This window comes from Tenrec ecaudatus, chromosome 15 (genome assembly GCF_050624435.1).
Source record: "Tenrec ecaudatus isolate mTenEca1 chromosome 15, mTenEca1.hap1, whole genome shotgun sequence".
In the NCBI taxonomy this organism is placed as follows: Eukaryota; Metazoa; Chordata; class Mammalia; order Afrosoricida; family Tenrecidae; genus Tenrec; species Tenrec ecaudatus.
The window spans coordinates 75,721,068-75,740,542 of NC_134544.1; the positions used below are offsets into that span (position 1 = coordinate 75,721,068).

At 41.8% G+C, this 19,475-nt stretch overlaps 1 protein-coding gene and 1 pseudogene across 1 annotated transcript; one reads left to right on the forward strand and one right to left on the reverse strand.

Annotated features, from left to right (window-relative positions):
* Positions 1-1,139: 1,139 nt before the first annotated feature.
* Positions 1,140-3,441, reverse strand: LOC142427520 (uncharacterized). The gene is given in 2 exon segments (XM_075532756.1): positions 1,140-1,626; positions 1,628-3,441. Coding segments are annotated over 2 exon segments (2,085 nt in total). The 3' UTR covers positions 1,140-1,355.
* Positions 3,442-17,787: 14,346 nt separating this feature from the next.
* Positions 17,788-19,039, forward strand: LOC142427283 (heterogeneous nuclear ribonucleoprotein A/B pseudogene; annotated as a pseudogene).
* The last annotated feature ends 436 nt before the right edge of the window (positions 19,040-19,475 follow it).

The following is a 19,475-nucleotide window of genomic DNA, read 5'->3' on the forward strand; positions in this document are numbered from 1 at the left end:
TCTGTAGATTATACTTCCTTGAGCTTGTGCCCTTTCTGAAACTTTTTCCAAGTGCAGTGGACTTAGTGGTTAAAATCCTAATGTAGTTGACTGACACACTGAGGGAAACCAAGGAGGGTATTTGCAAAGTCACTATATAGCCAGAGCTTTCCTTCTGCGTGAGATCACTGGTATGTGATGTCACATGACTACCTGTGGAGAGTTTCCCATCTTGACTGAATTGAAGGCTTTTAAATTTTGTAGATTTATGTCAAGAAAACTTAGAAACACAGGTAAAAGTTTGTTACCCACACTCATTACAGCTACATGATAACTATCCTACAAGAAAGCATTAATGAGACACGGGCTCTTCATTTTTAAAAAAAAAACTTTTTTATGATTTCAAACTTTACAGAGTAAATTTGTATTCCATTGAATTCATACATTGATTGCAATTCTCAAGACATACCAGCATTCTTCCCACTTCAGCCCTCCTTGTGTTTTTATATTAGTCCTCCTTCTTTCCTATTCCTTCTTGCTTTCAAAAGTTCTGATCCATAAGCAAAAGCTCTCCTTTTGATTTAGTATGGTTGATTTTTCTAAGGAGTGCATACCTCTCAGATGTAATTTTTCCCCTCTGAGCCTGTATATTGTTGGGCTGAAACCTGAGTCAGAGGAGTGAGTACAGTTCCAAGAGTGAAGAGTCACTAGAGGCCATAATCTGGGGATTCCAAGTCTACATCAGACCAGTAAGCCTGATCTATTTTATGATTTTGGTTTGTTCCACTTTCTTCTCCCACTCGAATCAGGACCCTCTTTTGTGATCCCTTAAGAGTAATTAGCAGTAGAAGCTGGGCACCATCTAGTTCTTCTTGTCTCAGGGTTGTGGTGGTTGATGGTCCATTCATCCTCAGGATGAATTGTCCCACACACCTTCTATTTTCTTTATTTTTAATTTATTGTACTTCTGTGCTGTCACCTGGGGGAGGGGGAGGTAACAAAGAGAATGCAAGTGTGGCAGGCACAACTGGCAAGTAGGTGGGCACTCTACTGGTTGGAACATCTGTGATCCAGAAATAGGTTCAGCTCTCTTTCAGGCACTGAAAGCTGGAAGAGCATACACTCTGTGGAAGTCTGGAAGGTCATTTGCCCCCAAAATGGTGGGCCATGTCAGTAGAGGGACAGCAACACAGAACATGGGTACCCATATGGTAAGTCCCAACTGTCCTTTCCCACACTTGGCCCAGGCCAAACTCCAGCACCTCTTCATTTGTTTTGAAAGCGTTGTTAAACTAACTCCAATGAAAGGTTTCTTGTTGAAAATTTCTCATGTTTAACAAGATCTGACATCCAATATAAGATGTTCCACATTTAATTCATGCAAAGGGCTTCTTTCCTGTGTGAAATCTCTGATGTGCTGTAAAGCATTGCGTCTGGCTGAAAGCTTTACCACACTCACCACATACATAGGGTTTTTCTCCTGTGAATTTGTAGATGAATTTGAGATTTCCTTTAAGAATGAAGCTTTTGCCACATTCACTACATATATGGGGTTTCCCTCCAGTATGAGTTCGCTGATGAACAGTGAGAGAAGTCTTCTGGATAAAGCCTTTGCCACACTCACCACATACATAGGGGTTTTCTCCTGTGAATTTGTAGATGAGTTTTGAGATTTCCCTTACAAATGAAGCTTTTGCCACATTCACTACATTTATGTGGCTTCTCTCCAGTATGAGTTCGCTGATGAACAGTGAGAGAAGTCTTCTGGATAAAGGCTTTTCCACAGTCACCACATACATGGGGTTTCTCTCCAGTATGAGTTCGCTGATGAACAGTGAGAGCAGTCTTCGTGATAAAGGCTTTTCCACATTCATCACACACATGGGGTTTCTCTCCAGTATGAGTTCGCTGATGAACAGTGAGATCGTTCTTCATTAAAAAGGCTTTGCCACATTCACCACATACATGGGGTTTCTCTCCAGTATGAGTTCGCTGATGAACAGTGAGAGCATGCTTCCTGATAAAGGCTTTTCCACATTCACCACATACATGGGGTTTCTCCCCAGTATGAGTTCGCTGATGAACAGTGAGAGCACACTTCCGAATAAAGGCTTTTCCACATTCACCACATACATGGGGTTTCTCTCCAGTATGAGTTTGCTGATGAACAGTGAGAGAAGCCTTCTGGATAAAGCCTTTGCCACATTCACCACATACATGGGGTTTCTCTCCAGTATGAGTTCGCTGATGAACAGTGAGACCATCCTTCCTGAGAAAGGTTTTTCCACATTGACCACATACAAAGGATTTCTCTCCAGTATGAGTTCGCTGATGAACAGTAAGTTTACTCTTCCTGATAAAAGCTTTTCCACATTCAACACATACATGGGGTTTCTCTCCAGTATGAGTTTGCTGATGAACAATGAGAGCACACTTCCGAATAAAGGCTTTTCCACATTCACCACATACATAGGGTTTCTCTCCAGTATGAGTTCGCTGATGAACAGTGAGAGAAGTCTTCTGGATAAAGCCTTTTCCACATTCACCACATACATGGAGTTTCTCTCCAGTATGAGTTCGCTGATGACCAGTGAGAACATCCTTCCTGAGAAAGGCTTTTCCACATTCACCACATACATGGGATTTCTCACCAGTGTGAGTTCGCTGATGAACGGCAAGCTTATTCTTCCTGATAAAAGCTTTTCCACATTCACCACATATGTGGGGTTTTTCTCCAGTATGAGTTCGCTGGTGATCAGTGAGAGCAGTCTTCCTGATAGAGACTTTTCCACATTCACCACATATGTGGGGTTTCTCTCCAGTATGAGTTTGCTGATGAGCATTGAGATCACTCTTCCTGGTGAAGCCTTTCCCACATTCACTGCATATATAGGACATTCCTGCCACATGAGAATCCTGATGTCCCTTGAGGTATGACCCACTTTTGAAAGTTTTCCCACATTGCAAACATTTATATAGCTTTTGTCTTTCATGACTTTTTTGATAATGTTCATTGAGTTTGAACACTTTCTTGAATTTTTGCCCACACTGACTGCATTCATAGGTCTTACCTAGTATATCAATAATCTGGTGCTCATAGAGCACAGAGTCCTCGATGAAGGTTGTTCCACATTTATTACCTGTGTGTGGTTTATCAATTTCATCAGACTCCTGATGTTGAATGCATTGTGACTTCATGAGCCTGGGTGGTTCACACTCAGGGAATTTCATTTCAGTACAAAATCGCTCTTGTTCAATGTGGAGAAAAGTTTTCTCATCTTCACTGAGCACAACTGACTTCTGTATTTTGTTGCTTCTGTTCTGATTTAATTCTAGAATGATTAAATCTGATTTTACAATTTTTTCATGTAATCCAAACATCTCATCATTTTCCTTTGGAGGAAAATTATTTTTATGCTGAGGATATGTATTAAATTTAGAGCATTGTTCTATTCTGTCCATGCGTCTTTCAAATTGCAAGTGCTCAAGCAAATGATCATCATCTTTCTGGATTTCTATAAAAGAACAGAACATTAACTCTTTTCAACATCTTGGTTTACAATGGACCCCTTAAAATACGCATTGATACAAAGTAGATCTTTAGTGACAATCCTCTTTTATGAATATAAATAAAACACTATCCTTAATGGTTATTGCCCATTGAATGAAATACAATCATGTAAACAATTCAAATGATAAAAAATAGTTTTTATAGAAATCAAGTTGGATATGAAAGTGATGAATAGACACCGATTTGATATTTGCTTAAAGAAGTACATGAAAACATAAAACAAACATAACAGAAGGAAGACATTGAGACCAATAGACCACAGGCGTGATAAGACTTGCTAATTCCAGTGATTAGAGGTTAGATGTATTCATTTCATCCATCTTTACTGAAAGACAACTAAGTACTAGAAAAAGTTGGAAATGTAAAACATGCCAAATGTTCTACTTGGGAGAAAACCATTTTTTACAGGTATATATGAAAGGGACTAGGGTACAGAAACACATTCTTTATGTTAATGGAGCCTGTATTCTAGCTCACAGCTCTCATCTTACAGTGTTGTCCTTGGTGGCGTGTAGGTGGCTGTGATGCCAGAAGCACTGCCACCCAGTGTTTAAAATACAAACAGGATCACCCATGGTGTACAGGTCTTAGTGGAATCTCCAGAAACAAGGACTGGGAGGAAGACCTGGTGATCAACTTCTGGAACATGAACTCCTCAGGTTTAATGGCAATGAAGTAACACTGAGGAAGTACTAAATCCTTAAAGTACAGTCAACAGTAATGATGTGGATGGAGGAAGAGCTTTGGGGACCTTCAATGCTTGACATGGCATGACTGAAAATGAGAAAAAAATAGCTGCTAACATCCTCTAATCATTGGAAAATGGCACACATGCAATATCATGAAAAATGTGCAAGTTGTCAAAACAAAACGGAACGGTAAAAAATTGATAGTGTATGCATTATTCAACTGTAATAGACTGGTACTGGCTATTTTTAATTAGGTAATCAAGTGGTTTATAAGGCTGAGATTGACAAATTCAAGAAGATTGGCATCATATTCATTATCCAAAAGCACACTTCAGTGTCTTCCCTGATGTATAATCTTGTCAGTGGTAGGCTAATATTCATATGCCTGCAAGCAAGACCAGTTAGTACAAGTGTTATTTAGTTTTGTGCGCCAATTAAAGCAAATATAGAAGCATTCACTAAGTTGGAGAAGAGTCCCAGTCACATTCTCTTAATTAAAAATCATGGCCACAATATCCTCTCATTATAGTGCTACCTTAATGATACCTCATACAAGCACAGGGCTAATTACTATCTGCAAGCAGCTTTAACTACAAAAGCAGACATGTTGTTATTGTTCTCCCCGCTCAGGAGACAGTTACTCCACTCCACCTACCCTCAGCACTGGTCTTAAGTTGGTCATCCAATTATTTCAGGGATCCCCAAGGTAAAGATCCTGCCTACCTTGTTAGGTAGGTAGGTGTCTGCCTGTGCATGTGTGTGGGGGGGGGGGTGTAGCAGGGGGAACTGCATGCCATGAGATTATATAAATTGGTGAAAGAATGCAAAGCCTTTTTATTTCTGCTCTTCAATTACACAACTCTCCTTTAGGAACCATCCAGAGGGCATTTAAGAGACAAAGTGATAGTTGATTCCTTTAGTGATAGCAACAAAGAGAACCTGATTGCTTTTAAAGCTAGGCATCTTTCAGCTGAGTAGCAAGAAGTCAGGCGCCTGAAGCAGCTGTACACTAACATCTTCCTGGAGGGCAGTTGTGGGGAAAACTCTATCTGGAGATTGCGCATTAGCAATTCTACCTTTGGAGCTTGTGGAGGTTTTCTTCCAACACTAGCACTGGTCTTCCAAGCCCTGTGGTCAGGAGTATAGAGATAAGGCTGCTCACACTTTCATCTAGGTTCTGTTTTCCACAATAAAGAAATTGATGGGAGAGGGGATAAAGGAGAGCTGATATCAAGGAATTCAAGAAGAAAATGTTTCAGACTGTGGTAGTAATTGTACAGTACTGCTCCATGTAATTGAACTATGGGATGTAATGATATCTGTAAGAGCACCCCCAAAAATATATTTTTAAAATATGTATTGAAAATTTCACATGAATTTTTCAGCCTGACATTGATCAATCATACAATGATGTACACTGATGAATGTAAAATTTGGGGAAAGTATCAGTAGTTGGAAAATGTGACCTTAGTAATAGAAATGACACGCAAGTTTACTGATAAAATTTTGGTACTAATGATGAATTCATAGCAAATTCCTTATTAAATACCAGAAATGGAAACTACACATATGGATCTTTCGGAATGGAACAAATGGAAATCATATCAACCACATCTATAGAAAGAAATGGTGGAGAAGCTCATTAGTCAAAACACGCCTAGGGGTTAACTGTGGAAGAGATCATAAATCGCTAAAATCCAAGTAGAAGCTAGCCAAAGTAGCTAGAGCACAAGCTTAGAGACTATGTAAAGAATAAACTTGAGGAATAAAAGATTGACTGAGGACTAATGACAGAGACCAGATGGGATGTGGGATGACATGAAAGCCAACTTACACATGGAAATCAAAAGGCTACTCAAAATACAGAAAAGAAAAGAGAGCAATATTGAATATACTATGCATTGTTTGAGTAACAGCAATAAAATCTATTGGAATATACTGCAAAAATATTCTTTAGAAGCAGCAACGGTCATCGTTCGTGTATTGGAACCTGTTAAGAAATAGTGGGTCTAAGGAAGGCACACTGTAAACTAAGGAATACACAGCAGACATGTGCGTAATGAAGAAAGCAAGAATATAAGATGCTGATTGGAGGAACAGACAACTTCAAATAAAAATCTTCCAGGTAAAAAAATATTGAAGGTACAGTGCTAAAGTATGTTCTAAGCTGATAACAATTTTCTTGCTAGGAAGATGATTTTAGATACCTAAAAATAACAGAAGTCATAAATGTGTTTCACCAAAAGGAGTAAAATATGGAGAAACATGTCTGTTAAAGAATTCCAACAGAGAAAGAATTTGGCCATCTCTCTAAGAAAACAGAATAACTTATGTCACCTGCATGAAGAAAACTTTAAAGGAACAGGACAACAAACACGAAAATGGACACCAAAACCTTTAGAGAAACTCCGAGGGGGGAAGCTAAGGAAGCCCAAAGGAGACCTGCTTATGGTGGGGGCTCAAGAGCCAAGATGGTGCTGCACAATACAAATGGCAATCCACTCTTACTCAGTAGGGGATGAATGTGCTGAATTCAGAGGACAGTTATAAATTAAGAGTTATCTGTTTGGAGAGAGGCTTGCAAGATAGATTTTCATAGTAAAGTGGAAACATAAAAGAAGGGAATATTTCAGAATGTTAAAGAAAATTATGGCAGCAAACATATAATAGTGTAAAACAAGAAAATAGAAATCTCATCTCATAAGAGCTACAGGTGCACTTCCCTCAACATCTAGGACAAGTGAACTCTCACATTCAAAGTAGCACACACTTTTATGCAATTTCGGACACGTATCATAGATATGAGGCCTTCTCTTTGTTGAATCAACTACCCCAGCCAACTCCCCTTAAGGGATTTTGACCATGCATCTGAAAAAATTCCACTATAGCTTGCTTCTACTACCAAACACAGTTCTCTTGTTCCAACTGAGAGAAAGCTTCTGGGGTGACAACTAGATAACCTGTTTATGAGAAATTACAGACTCTTAGACACCAACATTAACGTAACGTTTGTAAAGCCTGTAGAATTTTGTATTTCTAGGAAAATAATGTTCAAAGGAACAAAGTAAATAGTGTTCTCTCAAGGGTAAAAGACCTAACCCACTAACCTAGGATGAGACAATGCAATGAGAATCGACCTCTTTGAGAATACCACAAACACCGCAAAGTTTTTAACACATAAGACAGGAAAAGCCAATGACGAGGTCAATGACTTGAGAATTCTCCTCACCGATGGAAACCAGGTTGCGATAGTTCTCCAACATCACATCCTGATATAGGGTCTTCTGAGCAGGGTTCAGGAGCTGCCATTCCTCCCGGGTGAACTTTACAGCCACATCGTTGAATGTCAGTGGTTCCTGTAGTAAGAGGAGTCTACTAAATGAAGTATTTTCCATTTGAAAATTAAAAAAAACTCTTACAGTAAAGGAAACAAAACAGTAATAAAAACTACAGTGGTAGTTCATTCCATAATGTGCCATTAACCAAGGACAGGGTAGAAAATATCTGACCTTGCTTTACACTCACACAAAGTAGATAAACACCTATTTGTTATAAAATGGAATTAGGGTTTCTACCGGCATCACCATTATAAGAGGCTCGGTACCTTCAGTGACAAGAAGTATCAGGAACAGTGCAGATCGGGGAGGTCAAACATACCTCAACTCTCCAACATTTTTTGTCAACTCTAAAACAAGTCAGTCCTTCCACACCACTCTGTCTCACTTCTGGGTTTGATAATCTGTTGCTGTGGTCACCCAACACTCAATAGATCAAAGCGGTCTATTAATGAACAAGGTACAACTCAGGATCAGGAACAAGAAGCTATAACTCAGAACCAAGATCAGAATGTTCACAGATATTATCTCCCTTCCTGAGTGCAGAACAACTTTCTAAGCTCTTAATGGCCACTTTAGGACAAGCTCCTCTGGACAACCTTAGGACAAATTCTCCTCAGCCACCTTTGGACAGAATTACCTTTACTTTAATTGCAAGGTCCTCTTGAACCTGCCATCTTTCACCACATGCTCTCCAAGGGGCCCTCGTAGTTCTGTTGGGTGGACCTCTGGAGCCCTCCCAACCTTGCCTAGGCAGGGAAGGTGTTAGGTTGACCCAAGAAGCCATCATATCAAGAGGGAGAGAGAGAACTGCCTGCAGGCATGGTTTGAGAAGAGACAGTGAGAAATTAGCCTGTCATCTGAACTGTTGATTTGGTTTTGTTAGCCCCTGCAGCCACACAGTCCAGAATGAACCCACGGATTAGGGATTTGCAGCTTCCAGAAATTCATGAGCCATTTCTTTGAATGACAACTCTGAGCCACCTGTGTGAACTTACTTGAGAGCTTGCTCCACTCCATGAGCCAACAGCGTGCTGTCTGACCTTCCCAATTGGGTTCCTCAGCCCCTGCAACCTATTATGTGACCAGATTCAACAACTTCACCTTGTGGACTACTGTCCTGGTGATCTGGTTCATCAGCCTTTGCAAACACATCAATGAGGAGAACCCTTCAGACCAGCGGTTCTCAATCTATGGGTCTCAACCCCTTTGGGGGTCGAATGACACTTTCACAGGGCTTGCCTAAGATCATCAGAAAAGACATATTTCCAATGGTCTTAGGAACCAAGATACCGCTCCTCTATCTGTATCCAGGAAGTCCACCCACATGCAGATACGCCCACATTCGAGTACCGGGCGTGAAGACTATTACCCATGCTATACATGCTTCAAAACAAAATTTCATTTTTTTGTCATTAGAAAGAAATATTTCACAATATATAATTACATATTGTTTTCTGATTACTAACTATGTTTTAATTATGGTCAATTTGTAACAATGAAAACACATCCTGCTCACATTGTGATTCCTAACAGTAGCAAAATTACTACAAATTAGGAACGAAAATAATTTTATGATTGGGGGTCACAACGTTAGGAACTGTATTAAAAGGTGCGGCATTAGAAAGGTTGAGAACCACTGCTCCAGAGTGATACCTGACCTATGGACTTGGGACTCACCAGCTTCCACATCTTGAAGAGTTATTGACTTGATGGCTGTTTACTTTTGTGAGATACAGCAGGGCAGATCATGGACATCCTGAAGCTCTACCTCATAGTGAAGGTCTACTGCTGGTCCTGCAAAATGAACTGTAAGATTCTTGCATCAAGAGCTGTCCAATGAAGATGACGACCAGGGCAAAGGGGACACAGTGACAGGTCCACACAGAGCTTTCCAGCCAAGATCGTGGAAGAGGCCGGCAAGATCAAGAGGACAGTATCACTAAGGAGCTGATATAGATGAATTGAAAAAGATGGAACCAAGAAATGAGCTTATATTCAGAAGGCACAATGTCTGAGAGGGACAGAGAGAACAAGCCTGCTCTGAAGAAGAGCAAATCTGCCTACATGTTTCCTTAATATGAATCCCAATGTGTAGCCTATTGATTCTGTTAGCAAGTTATATTTTGTTACTTAATAAAACTTGTACCTGTGATTCTGGACTATAATTTCTATGTGGCCACTGAAAAAAAATGAATGATCTGAGAAGGAGAGAACTGTGTAAAAATAACTGCTGTCAGAACTGGAAAACCATTGGAGGGTAGATTTATGTTTAAGTTCTGCCTCATATGAATCAGGGCTAATGCTGATGGTTGGTTCTCTCTCCTACATCTATAATTAGAGGAAGTGAGAAGCCGTCAACCATTTTTAAATTAGTATTGCTACAAGGCCCATTTCAGATGCATTAATGAGAATGCTGCAGTTTGGGAGATTATTCAACACCACCTTCAGAAAGAAACATTACGGAAACTTACTCAGACAAAAAACCCATGGAATAATGGACTCTCCTAAAGAAGTGATCTTATTTCTCCTTAAAAACTGAGCATAGTGTTAAATTTGAATGATTCTCATGGGTTGGCCATAGAATAATGAATTATTAGTTGAAAGCTAATATCATCCAAAGAATCCTTAGTGATGTATTATGTTCAATGTCAGTAGTTTAGTGTTATTCCTGTGATCAACATATTCTTAATCTTCTCCATCTCAATGTTGAAGTCAGAGTCAAAGTTTATCTCTAACTTCTGCTATTTCAAATTTCCACTTTCCAAGGAACCAAATCAGTATTAACAGGCTTCTGCACTTCCAGTAGGAAATACAAAAAAGAAGAAAATGCAGCAGAATTACCTGAGCCTTGGTCATTTTCTTTGGTCCTTATAACACGGCCAGCAACTGGGATGCTCTATGTTTGTCTTAACTCTATCAGCTCCAATGATGCTCACAAATTTCAGTCTCTCATGAGGACATCCCAGAAATAATAATACCCAAACCAGGCACTTCTTCCTTCTTCCTCTAAGCTGCTGGTTGGTGAAAATCTGCAAGCTGCTACAATGCGAGAAATTTAGTTCCAGATGCTGTAAGGGTTCCTGTCCATCTTCTTAACACAGTCCCCAATACTGTTAACGGTCTCCTTATTGAGTGACAGAAAACATGTTAATACCATGAGCAATAAAAGTGAAAACTCATAATTTTCAGATCTGAGTAAAAGATGACTTTACAATAAATAGGGATTGGATAATCAAATATACATGTCAAAAAGAAGAAACAATAAATCTGGACCACTACCTCAAAGCACACAGAGAATTAATTCCTTACTGTGTGACTCTCAAGGAGAATGACAAATCAATGAACCTTTATGATGATTATGTTAATTAAAGCATCTGGAAAATTTGAAATGAGCTATATAACGAACTATTATAAACTGAAGATTATTTTGCTGGAGGAACTGTAAATTGTACAATCACTTTAGAAACACTTTAAAAATCACCATCAAGTAGAGTTACACATATAAGCACCCGATAGGACAAAGGAGAACGGTTCTACAGTGTTTCCAAGACTACAGAGCCACGACAGGCAGCTAATGGGTTAGCAGTCCAACACTTACCACTTGTCAAAACCACAGCTCCATATTAAACACATATATCACCTATTAGTTTGAAATTTAAATATGTATATATGAAGTAAGAAGTATACATCCCCCATAGTGAGTGCACTTTTGAACTCCAAGACAAATAACATTTTTAATGTAGCATTATTTACAATAACCCAATGCACTTAGTTTGCCTGTACGCCTTTCTAGCGATGGCCGCATAACTCCTTCCAAATGTTTAGGTGGGTGTGTCATTCGACAATGTGAATGAGGAAAAGGAGATCTGGTGGCATAGTGGTTACTGTTGGGCTTCTAACAGCAAGGTCAGCAGTTGGAAACCACCAATTTCTCCTAGAAAGAAAGATGGGGCTTTCTCCTTTCACGAGTGACATGGCTTTCTAGTCCACTAAAGAGTGACACTCTTGGAAACCCACATGGGGCAGTTGTACCCTGTCATATAGGTTTGCTATGAGTCAGTGTTAACTTGATGGCAGAGTTTGGTTTTTTGGTTTAAGAGAATTGTGAAAATTGCCAAACAATAGATTGGTACCCTTGAGACTTGGAGTTATGCAAATAAGCTGCCTGACAACCTAACCTGGAGCTGAGTCACACTGGACATCCTGTTAGGTTTAACTGAGACATTTCTGAGACACAAATTGGGATCTCACTACCATCCAAAAAAAAAAAAAAAGAGAGAGAGCGAGCCAGGAGTAGGGGCCTTTGGATCCCAGATTCTTGCACTGAAACTCTTCAATGTAGAAGACAGAGAGCTGTGCCACAAGAGAAGAAGTGATGGGGAGAAGCAGCAACACAGACATGGTGGCAGCAGAACCAAGAGACTGAGACAGAGCAGTGCAATTCCCAGGCCACAGAACAAGAGAGCTGAGTGCCTCTGGGCAGGAGGTTAATACATGAAGTTGTATACATCTGAGTATTTATCTGGGGAACCAGATCTGCCAACCTACACAGAGTTCCATGAGGCTAAGGGACAGAGTGGGCACTTATCTGCAGAACTAAAAGACCTTTGAAACACTTGCCCATTCAGGACAGAAGCCAAAGGGCTGCAGGGCCTGACTTTAGCTGCAGGTATGGCTGTCAAGATGCTGTCCCAAAGTAGAACTGTATCTTGAGTCATTTAGGATCCAAATTGTGTGTTAGGGTACAAAAGTTACCCCTATGCCAAATATAACTTAAGGAGAACATTTATTGAACTTTAAGAGAAAACAAAAGACAAACACACACCGTATGGATAAGTGAGACCATTAGCACGAGGTCAAAATAACAACTGAGTATTCACAGCCTGGGCCCTGGGTAACAGGGCAGAGAACAAAAGGCATGTCCCAGATCATGACTGGTGGCAGATCAATACATCACAGGTACAGGTGGGACTTCAGCAGCAGGAAAGGGACCATAATTAGGACGTGCACCTTATTCAATAGAAGAGCTTACAAGACTGGTCCAGGACCTTCATACACAAGCAATCAAGGCAAGACTCATGACAATGCCCCTTGTTCTGTCCTCAGTAAGGTGACCTCCATCAAGCATACACCTAGGCAGGCCCATGGAGAGGGCTGGCTGCAAAAGAGTGCAGGCAATCTACTTTCTCATGCATTCTCCCGGAGGGGGAGATGCTCTGTATCATTGGTTAATGATCAGAGAGAATTTAATGGCGGCTTAATCAAAGTGGGGACGCAGCAAATGGACACTGAGGTATCACTGTCGTCAGTAACCCAAACCTAAAACCCCACTCACTGCCATCGAGTGGATTCCGATTACAGCGCCCCTTTAGGAGAAGTTGGAACTGCCCCAGGTGGGTTCCCGAAAGTGTAACTCTTTACAAGGGTAGAAACCCTGCTTTTCTGTCCAGGTGTGACTTGTAATTCCGAACTGCTGACCTTGCAGTTAGCTGCCCAATCTGTAACCACTTAGGCCACCACTTTTTGCAAATTGGAGGGCTCAGAACTTAAGAAGCTCTAATACAATTATAAACGGTTGTCCATCCAGTGAATTCTGTCATTCAGGGAGAGGCGCAAAGCCCTCTGGCCCTGACGGGCAGGGCACCCCGGGTGATTGTGTGTGGGCGCTCTCCCCGTCGGACCCCAGAAAGCATGGCTCCCGCCTGCTGCCCCCCCCCCCAGCTCCTCTGCCCCGCCTCGCCCTCAGGAGCCCGGGTCCTGACGCCGCACGTCCGCGCGTCGCTCGCCCTGTTTCAGAGGCAGACACGCACTTTTTCTCCTCACTCACCGTCGTCCCGACAACTTACACTACTTCCCAAAGGCTCCACCGCGCCGCCGGTGCGCAGGATCCTCCTCAAACTCCCGCCGCAGCTCCCGGCGCGACGGGGACGCTGTGCGTGACTATGGCGGCCGCCAAAGGCCGAAATACTCGCCAGATGCTGGCGACACGCACTTCCGGCCCCGCCCTTCACAGACTTGGTGGAGGGCGCCCTGCTTAGATACTTGCTGTACAAGAGGAAAGAGTGAGTGAGTGAGTGAGTGAGTGAGTGAGTGAGTGAGTGAGTGAGTGAGTGAGTGAGTGAGTGAGTGAGTGAGTGAGTGAGTGAGTGTGTCCCACTTGTTCTAATTTCATACACCTTATTTGCAGGGCCTTACCTATTCTTTGGTTGGGAAGGACAAAGCAGTGGACAGAAAGGCCATATAAAAGCAATCCATCACTCCACTCTGGTTCATGAGGTTAGTCACTCACTTTCAAATACATATATATTTTTTCTGCTGTGAAATATCAACTAGTTTTGGAATTTTATTGTTTGGGATCATTTAAATGATGTTTTCACTGACTTTCATATATTTTTTCAACATATATATGTACATATATGTACACACTATACTTTACATTTCTCATTATACAGTCATAGCTATAAAACAGGAAGTCTTGGTCATTATCTCTGATGTTCAATTTGGTAGGGTGGTAACACATGTCTAGCTAACACATGAAATGTGATCAATATAAATAAAAAACTGGATTGTAAATTTTAAGGTTTGTTTTTTGAATCGTCACAAAGTAGTGCCATCATGTTATTGCTAATTTATTTATGAATTAAAAACTCATAAAAAATTTAAGGATTGTTTAATAACCTGTGGGGAGATACGCGTTTATGGTGTAGTTTAATTATTTGAATAATTCACAGTGGAGTAGATTTGCAATCAGCATAAAGGTGAGTACTATAAGCTGGAGGTCAGATATACACTACCGTTCTCCAACTCCTTCACCATTTCTAAACCCATCAATTCTCTGTGCTTCACTCCCTGCTCAGCTGGGTTTGACAAATCCATCCACTAGCTGCACAGACTCACACCACACTCACAGGTATGTAGTTAATTGGAGGTTGAAAACAGGTTATACATTGGGATGAAACTTAATTTGAAATCAGGGGCTCGAGTGGGAAAAGAATACTTTGAAAATGATGATGGTGGCATATGTGCAAATGTGCTTGACACATGTGAGGAACATATGGATTGTGATAAGAGATGTAAGAGCCCCCAAAAAAGGTATTTTTTTAAAGAAAAATAAAAATTTGAAAGTAACAAGATACAAATTGTATGTAGTTGGCTAACCAGGGGAGCTTTCGAAGCAGATAAACCTTGGAACAAAAATATTCCCTGTTGATACAATTCTTGATCAGAGCATCGGACAGTTCTCTACCAGTGGGGTCTCTCTGCTGCTCACTGGTCTAACTCCAGGTCAGTACAGAAGTTCTGCATTCGGTCTCTGCACTAGCAACCTCTCTACTGCTATGTGACCTAGCTCACAGGCAGTGGATAGCAGGTTTCTCAGCCCTTTCCTGATATCTACATTGGGTAGCTCAGGTGCCAGAATCCCTGCCATCAGATTCTCTGTTACTAACTGACCTGGAAGATCTTCTAGTTAGACCTCTCCACTGTACTGCCACTTGACTCACTACCTTCCTGCAATCACGGGATCACATCCTAAACAATAAAGTTTACAGACACGGTATCACATTTGTGACCATTCTGCTTACACATGGCTCTGCATTATGGTCAACCTACTTCCCAGCCAGTATGCTTTCTGTCATCCAAATGACTCAACCACAACCATCACCCATTTGTTGTTGTTACCTGCCATCCAGTTGGTTACAACCCCATAGGGAACTGTACACAACAGAACAAAGCACAGCACGGTCCTGTGCTTTCTTTAGCATTGCTCCCATGCTTCAGCCCATTGTTGTAGACACTGTCAGTCCAGTTCCTTGAAGGCCTTCTTCTTTCCATACCCCTTCACTTCACTCCAAGTTAGTTTGTCCTTTGAGCAATCCCAGGTACTTTCAACTGTCTTCTTCAGGACCACAGTTCAAATGGATAGATTTTTTTGGTCTTACTTTTTCAACGCCAAACTTTTAAAACTCACATGCAAATCATTTTTCAGGCACTAAGTTAAAATTTCGCTTTTGGGCACTGAAAGTTGTCAGTTCTCAGCAGAACTCTAGGTCTCTTGGCAAAGCAGAGCTGTGGTCTAAAGATGCTTTTGCTCTGTGTTCTCCTGTGCCAAGTGACAGTTCCCTAAGGTGGGAGATTCAGATATCTGACCTGGGTCTACAGGGATGGTTGTAACTGCAAGTGATTGACAGAGACCAATTATCTTTATTTACAGGAGTGCAGCCTCAGCAGTCGAGAACAAGACTGGTGAAGCCCTCCCAGAAGCAGTCCCTCACCTGCACTGTCTCAGTTTTCTCCATCACCAGAATTTCCTGCTGGAACTGGATCTGCCAGACCTCAAAAAAGGGACTGCAGTGGATGTGAGCGATATGCTATGGAGTAGTACAAGTTATAACCCATCCTTCCAAAGCCAGAGACACACTAGGAATCAGTTCTTCCTGCAGTTGCACTCCATAAACACTCAGGACACGGCCATGGATTACTGTGCAAGGAGCACAGTGAGGGGATGTCAGTGTGAGCTCAGACACAAACCTCCCCTGCAGGGGAGACATGGGCAGCAGGGGGCACACAGGACCCACTGAGCACAGACGTGTTAGAATGAGCACTTCCTCTCTTAGCTCTCAGCATCCCCCGGATAGTTTTTCTCTAAATTTCTCCTCACTGCAGGCTTAATAGGAGAAACTAGCATTCTCTGTTAGTAGTCCAAATATTAAAAGTGACCCCGACCCTTCATTGGCATCCCATATGATCAATTTTCCTTCTTGGCATACAGATTATCCTGATTATTATCATTTATCTGTTCGTCAAAACTTGTTGAAGGGTCAGGTGTCTGACTGCTTTGCTCCCTCTGCAATGTGAGTAGTGACTGGCTGATTTTCTATGTCTGAGATAATTACTGTGGGGACACCTGGGGCTGAACTTGTGACATGTCATTAGTGATGCTTGCTACTCATTGTCTCGGTTTATGCAGACACAAGTGTTCCAGGCAGAGAGAGATCTCTAACATAGGAAACAGGGGAACTGGAATGACCCGTCTGGTTGGAGGTGTCATTTTTGAGATTACTCTTTGGAGCATAATGAAGCAAACATTCAATGGAAGGAAACTTTAATTTTAAAAATAGCAAATTTGCCACAAGAGGAAGAAATTGCAGACTAACATCTCAGAATGCTCTTTAGAATTGAGAATAGTGGGACTTCTCACATATTTTGAACCTGCGATCAGAGAATCCAGTTCCTAGAGAAGGACATCCTGCTTGACAGAGTGTCAGCAAAATAGGGGAAAATGCTTAATTAGATATACAGAGAGTGGCTACAAAATTGTTCTCTAGGAATAAGTGGGGACAGTCCAAGATGTGGCAGTTTATGTTTTTTTTCTGATGTACATAGAACCATGATGATCAAAGCTGACACCAAAGCACCCAACAACATCTCTGATGAAGTGTGGTGCAGAATGTTTAGATTAATGCTGTTTAGTCAAGTAATTACCTAAATTAAGAATATATTATAGTTTTTTACATTCACAAAGTGTTAAATTGTTTAATGTTTAACATTCAGTATACATACCACTCCTTATTCAGTTTACCTGTACGGCTATTAATCAGGAAAACTATGTGCAATAAATACATAATAAATGTGATATACAAATGAATACAATTGGGGACTCCACTATCATCCACAGTTTCCTGCAAAACAGAATCTCACCATTTAGACAAATGCAGTCCCTCCTCCTCTTACTTTCCAGGCATCTTTGGGAAATGATTCACTAGACCTTACTCTCAGGTATCTCTGGGTGAGTGTGAATCACCTGTTATATGGTGAGCAGAATAGAGTGTAATCCTTCACAGAGGGACTCCACATAGACCAATGGAGTAAATTTTAAAGTAAAAATTATATGCTTATACAACTGAGGTAAACTTATTTTATATAAGAGTATTAATCCCTAATAAAATGTAAAAAAAGAAAAGAGGAGAAAAAAATGATTAGGGCAAAGACTGTACAGATGTGCTTTATACAATTGATGTATGTATATGTATGAACTGTGATAAGAATTGTATGAGCCCCTAATAAATTGTTAAAATTAATTTAAAAAAGAGTATTAAATCCTCTTAAGTGAAGTAACCATTAAATAAATGATTCTGTAAGAATTAGATTTCCAAGGCGGCGGAACTACGCGGGCCGGAGGGAAGCTGAGCCGCAGCGCACCGGCCTAGCTATGTCGGAAACGGGTGACGAGCAGCCAATGGAGACGACCGGCGCCACGGAAAACGGGCACGAGGCCGCCCCAGAGGGCGAGTCGCCAGCCCGGTCCGGCACCGCGACCACGACCACGACGGCGACTGTGACTGTAGCCACCACGGCGACCGCCGCCACCCCGGCCGGCAATCAGAATGGCGCCGAGGGAGACCAGATCAACGCCAGCAAGAACGAGGAGGACGTGGGAAAAATGTTTGTTGGTGGCTTGAGCTGGGATACCAGCAAAAAGGATCTGAAAGACTATTTTACCAAATTTGGAGAGGTCGTTGACTGTTCAATAAAAATGGATCCTAACACTGGACGGTCAAGAGGGTTTGGGTTCATCCTCTTCAAAGATGCGACCAGCGTGGAGAAGGTACTAGACCAGAAGGAGCACCGGCTGGATGGTCGGGTTATTGACCCTAAAAAGGCCATGGCCATGAAAAAGGATCCGGTGAAGAAAATCTTCGTTGGGGGTCTGAATCCTGAGGCCACTGAGGAGAAGATTAGGGAGTACTTTGGCGAATTTGGAGAGATTGAGGCCATTGAGCTTCCCATGGATCCAAAGTCTAACAAAAGACGAGGCTTTGTTTTTATCACCTATAAAGAAGAGGAACCTGTGAAGAAGGTTCTGGAGAAAAAGTTTCACACTGTCAGTGGAAGCAAGTGTGAAATCCAGGTGGCCCAGCCCAAAGAGGTCTACCAGCAGCAGCAGTACGGCTCTGGGGGCCGTGGAAACCACAACCGAGGGAACCGAGGCAGTGGTGGTGGTGGTGGAAGTGGAGGTCAGAGTCAGAGTTGGAATCAGGGCTACGGCAACTACTGGAACCAGGGCTACGGCTACCAGCAGGGCTACGGGCCCGGCTATGGCGGCTACGACTACTCGCCCTATGGCTATTACGGCTACGGCTACGACTACAGTCAGGGTAGTACAAATTACGGGAAGAGCCAGCGACGCGGTGGCCACCAGAATAACTACAAGCCATACTGAGGCCGTGGCAGGCACGACAGCTGACCGCGCCGCTCCGTTTGGATATCAGTGAACACAATTATGTACCAAATTTAACTTGGCAAACTTTCTATGGCCTGTTCCATGTGCATCTTATTTAAAATTTTCCCCCTGGAAATCACTCTCCTGTTTACTATTTCCAGAGCTAGTTGTGTTAGCAGCGTGTGGTGTATCAGAGGCCGAGCAGCATCGTGGGCCTAATTTAACACCAGGTTCCCCCAAACCCGAGGGGTGGGTGTGCGCCCTGCTGCTGCTCTGTATCCTGGGCCTGCAGGCCCTGGTGGGTAACGAGTAAACTTGTATCTTAGGAAACCAGTGTCACCTTTTTTCACCTTTTAATTTTATATTATTTGTGTCATACATTTCCTGTTAACGGAAGTGTTAATTTTACTGTATTTTTTGGTACCTTTTTGGGAATCTAGTGTATTGTAAGGTATTTTACACGTGTCCTGATTTTGCCACGACCTGGATATTGAAGCTATCCAAGCTTTTGAAATAAAAATTTAAACCCCCCCCTAAAAAAAGAATTAGATTTCCACGTGCAGAAGAATGAATCCGTGTATCAGATCATGTCCTCCACCCGCCACACACAGGCATACAACTAAAAATATCCAAAGATCTAAGCATGAACAATAAAGTCATTTTTAAGTAAGTATAAG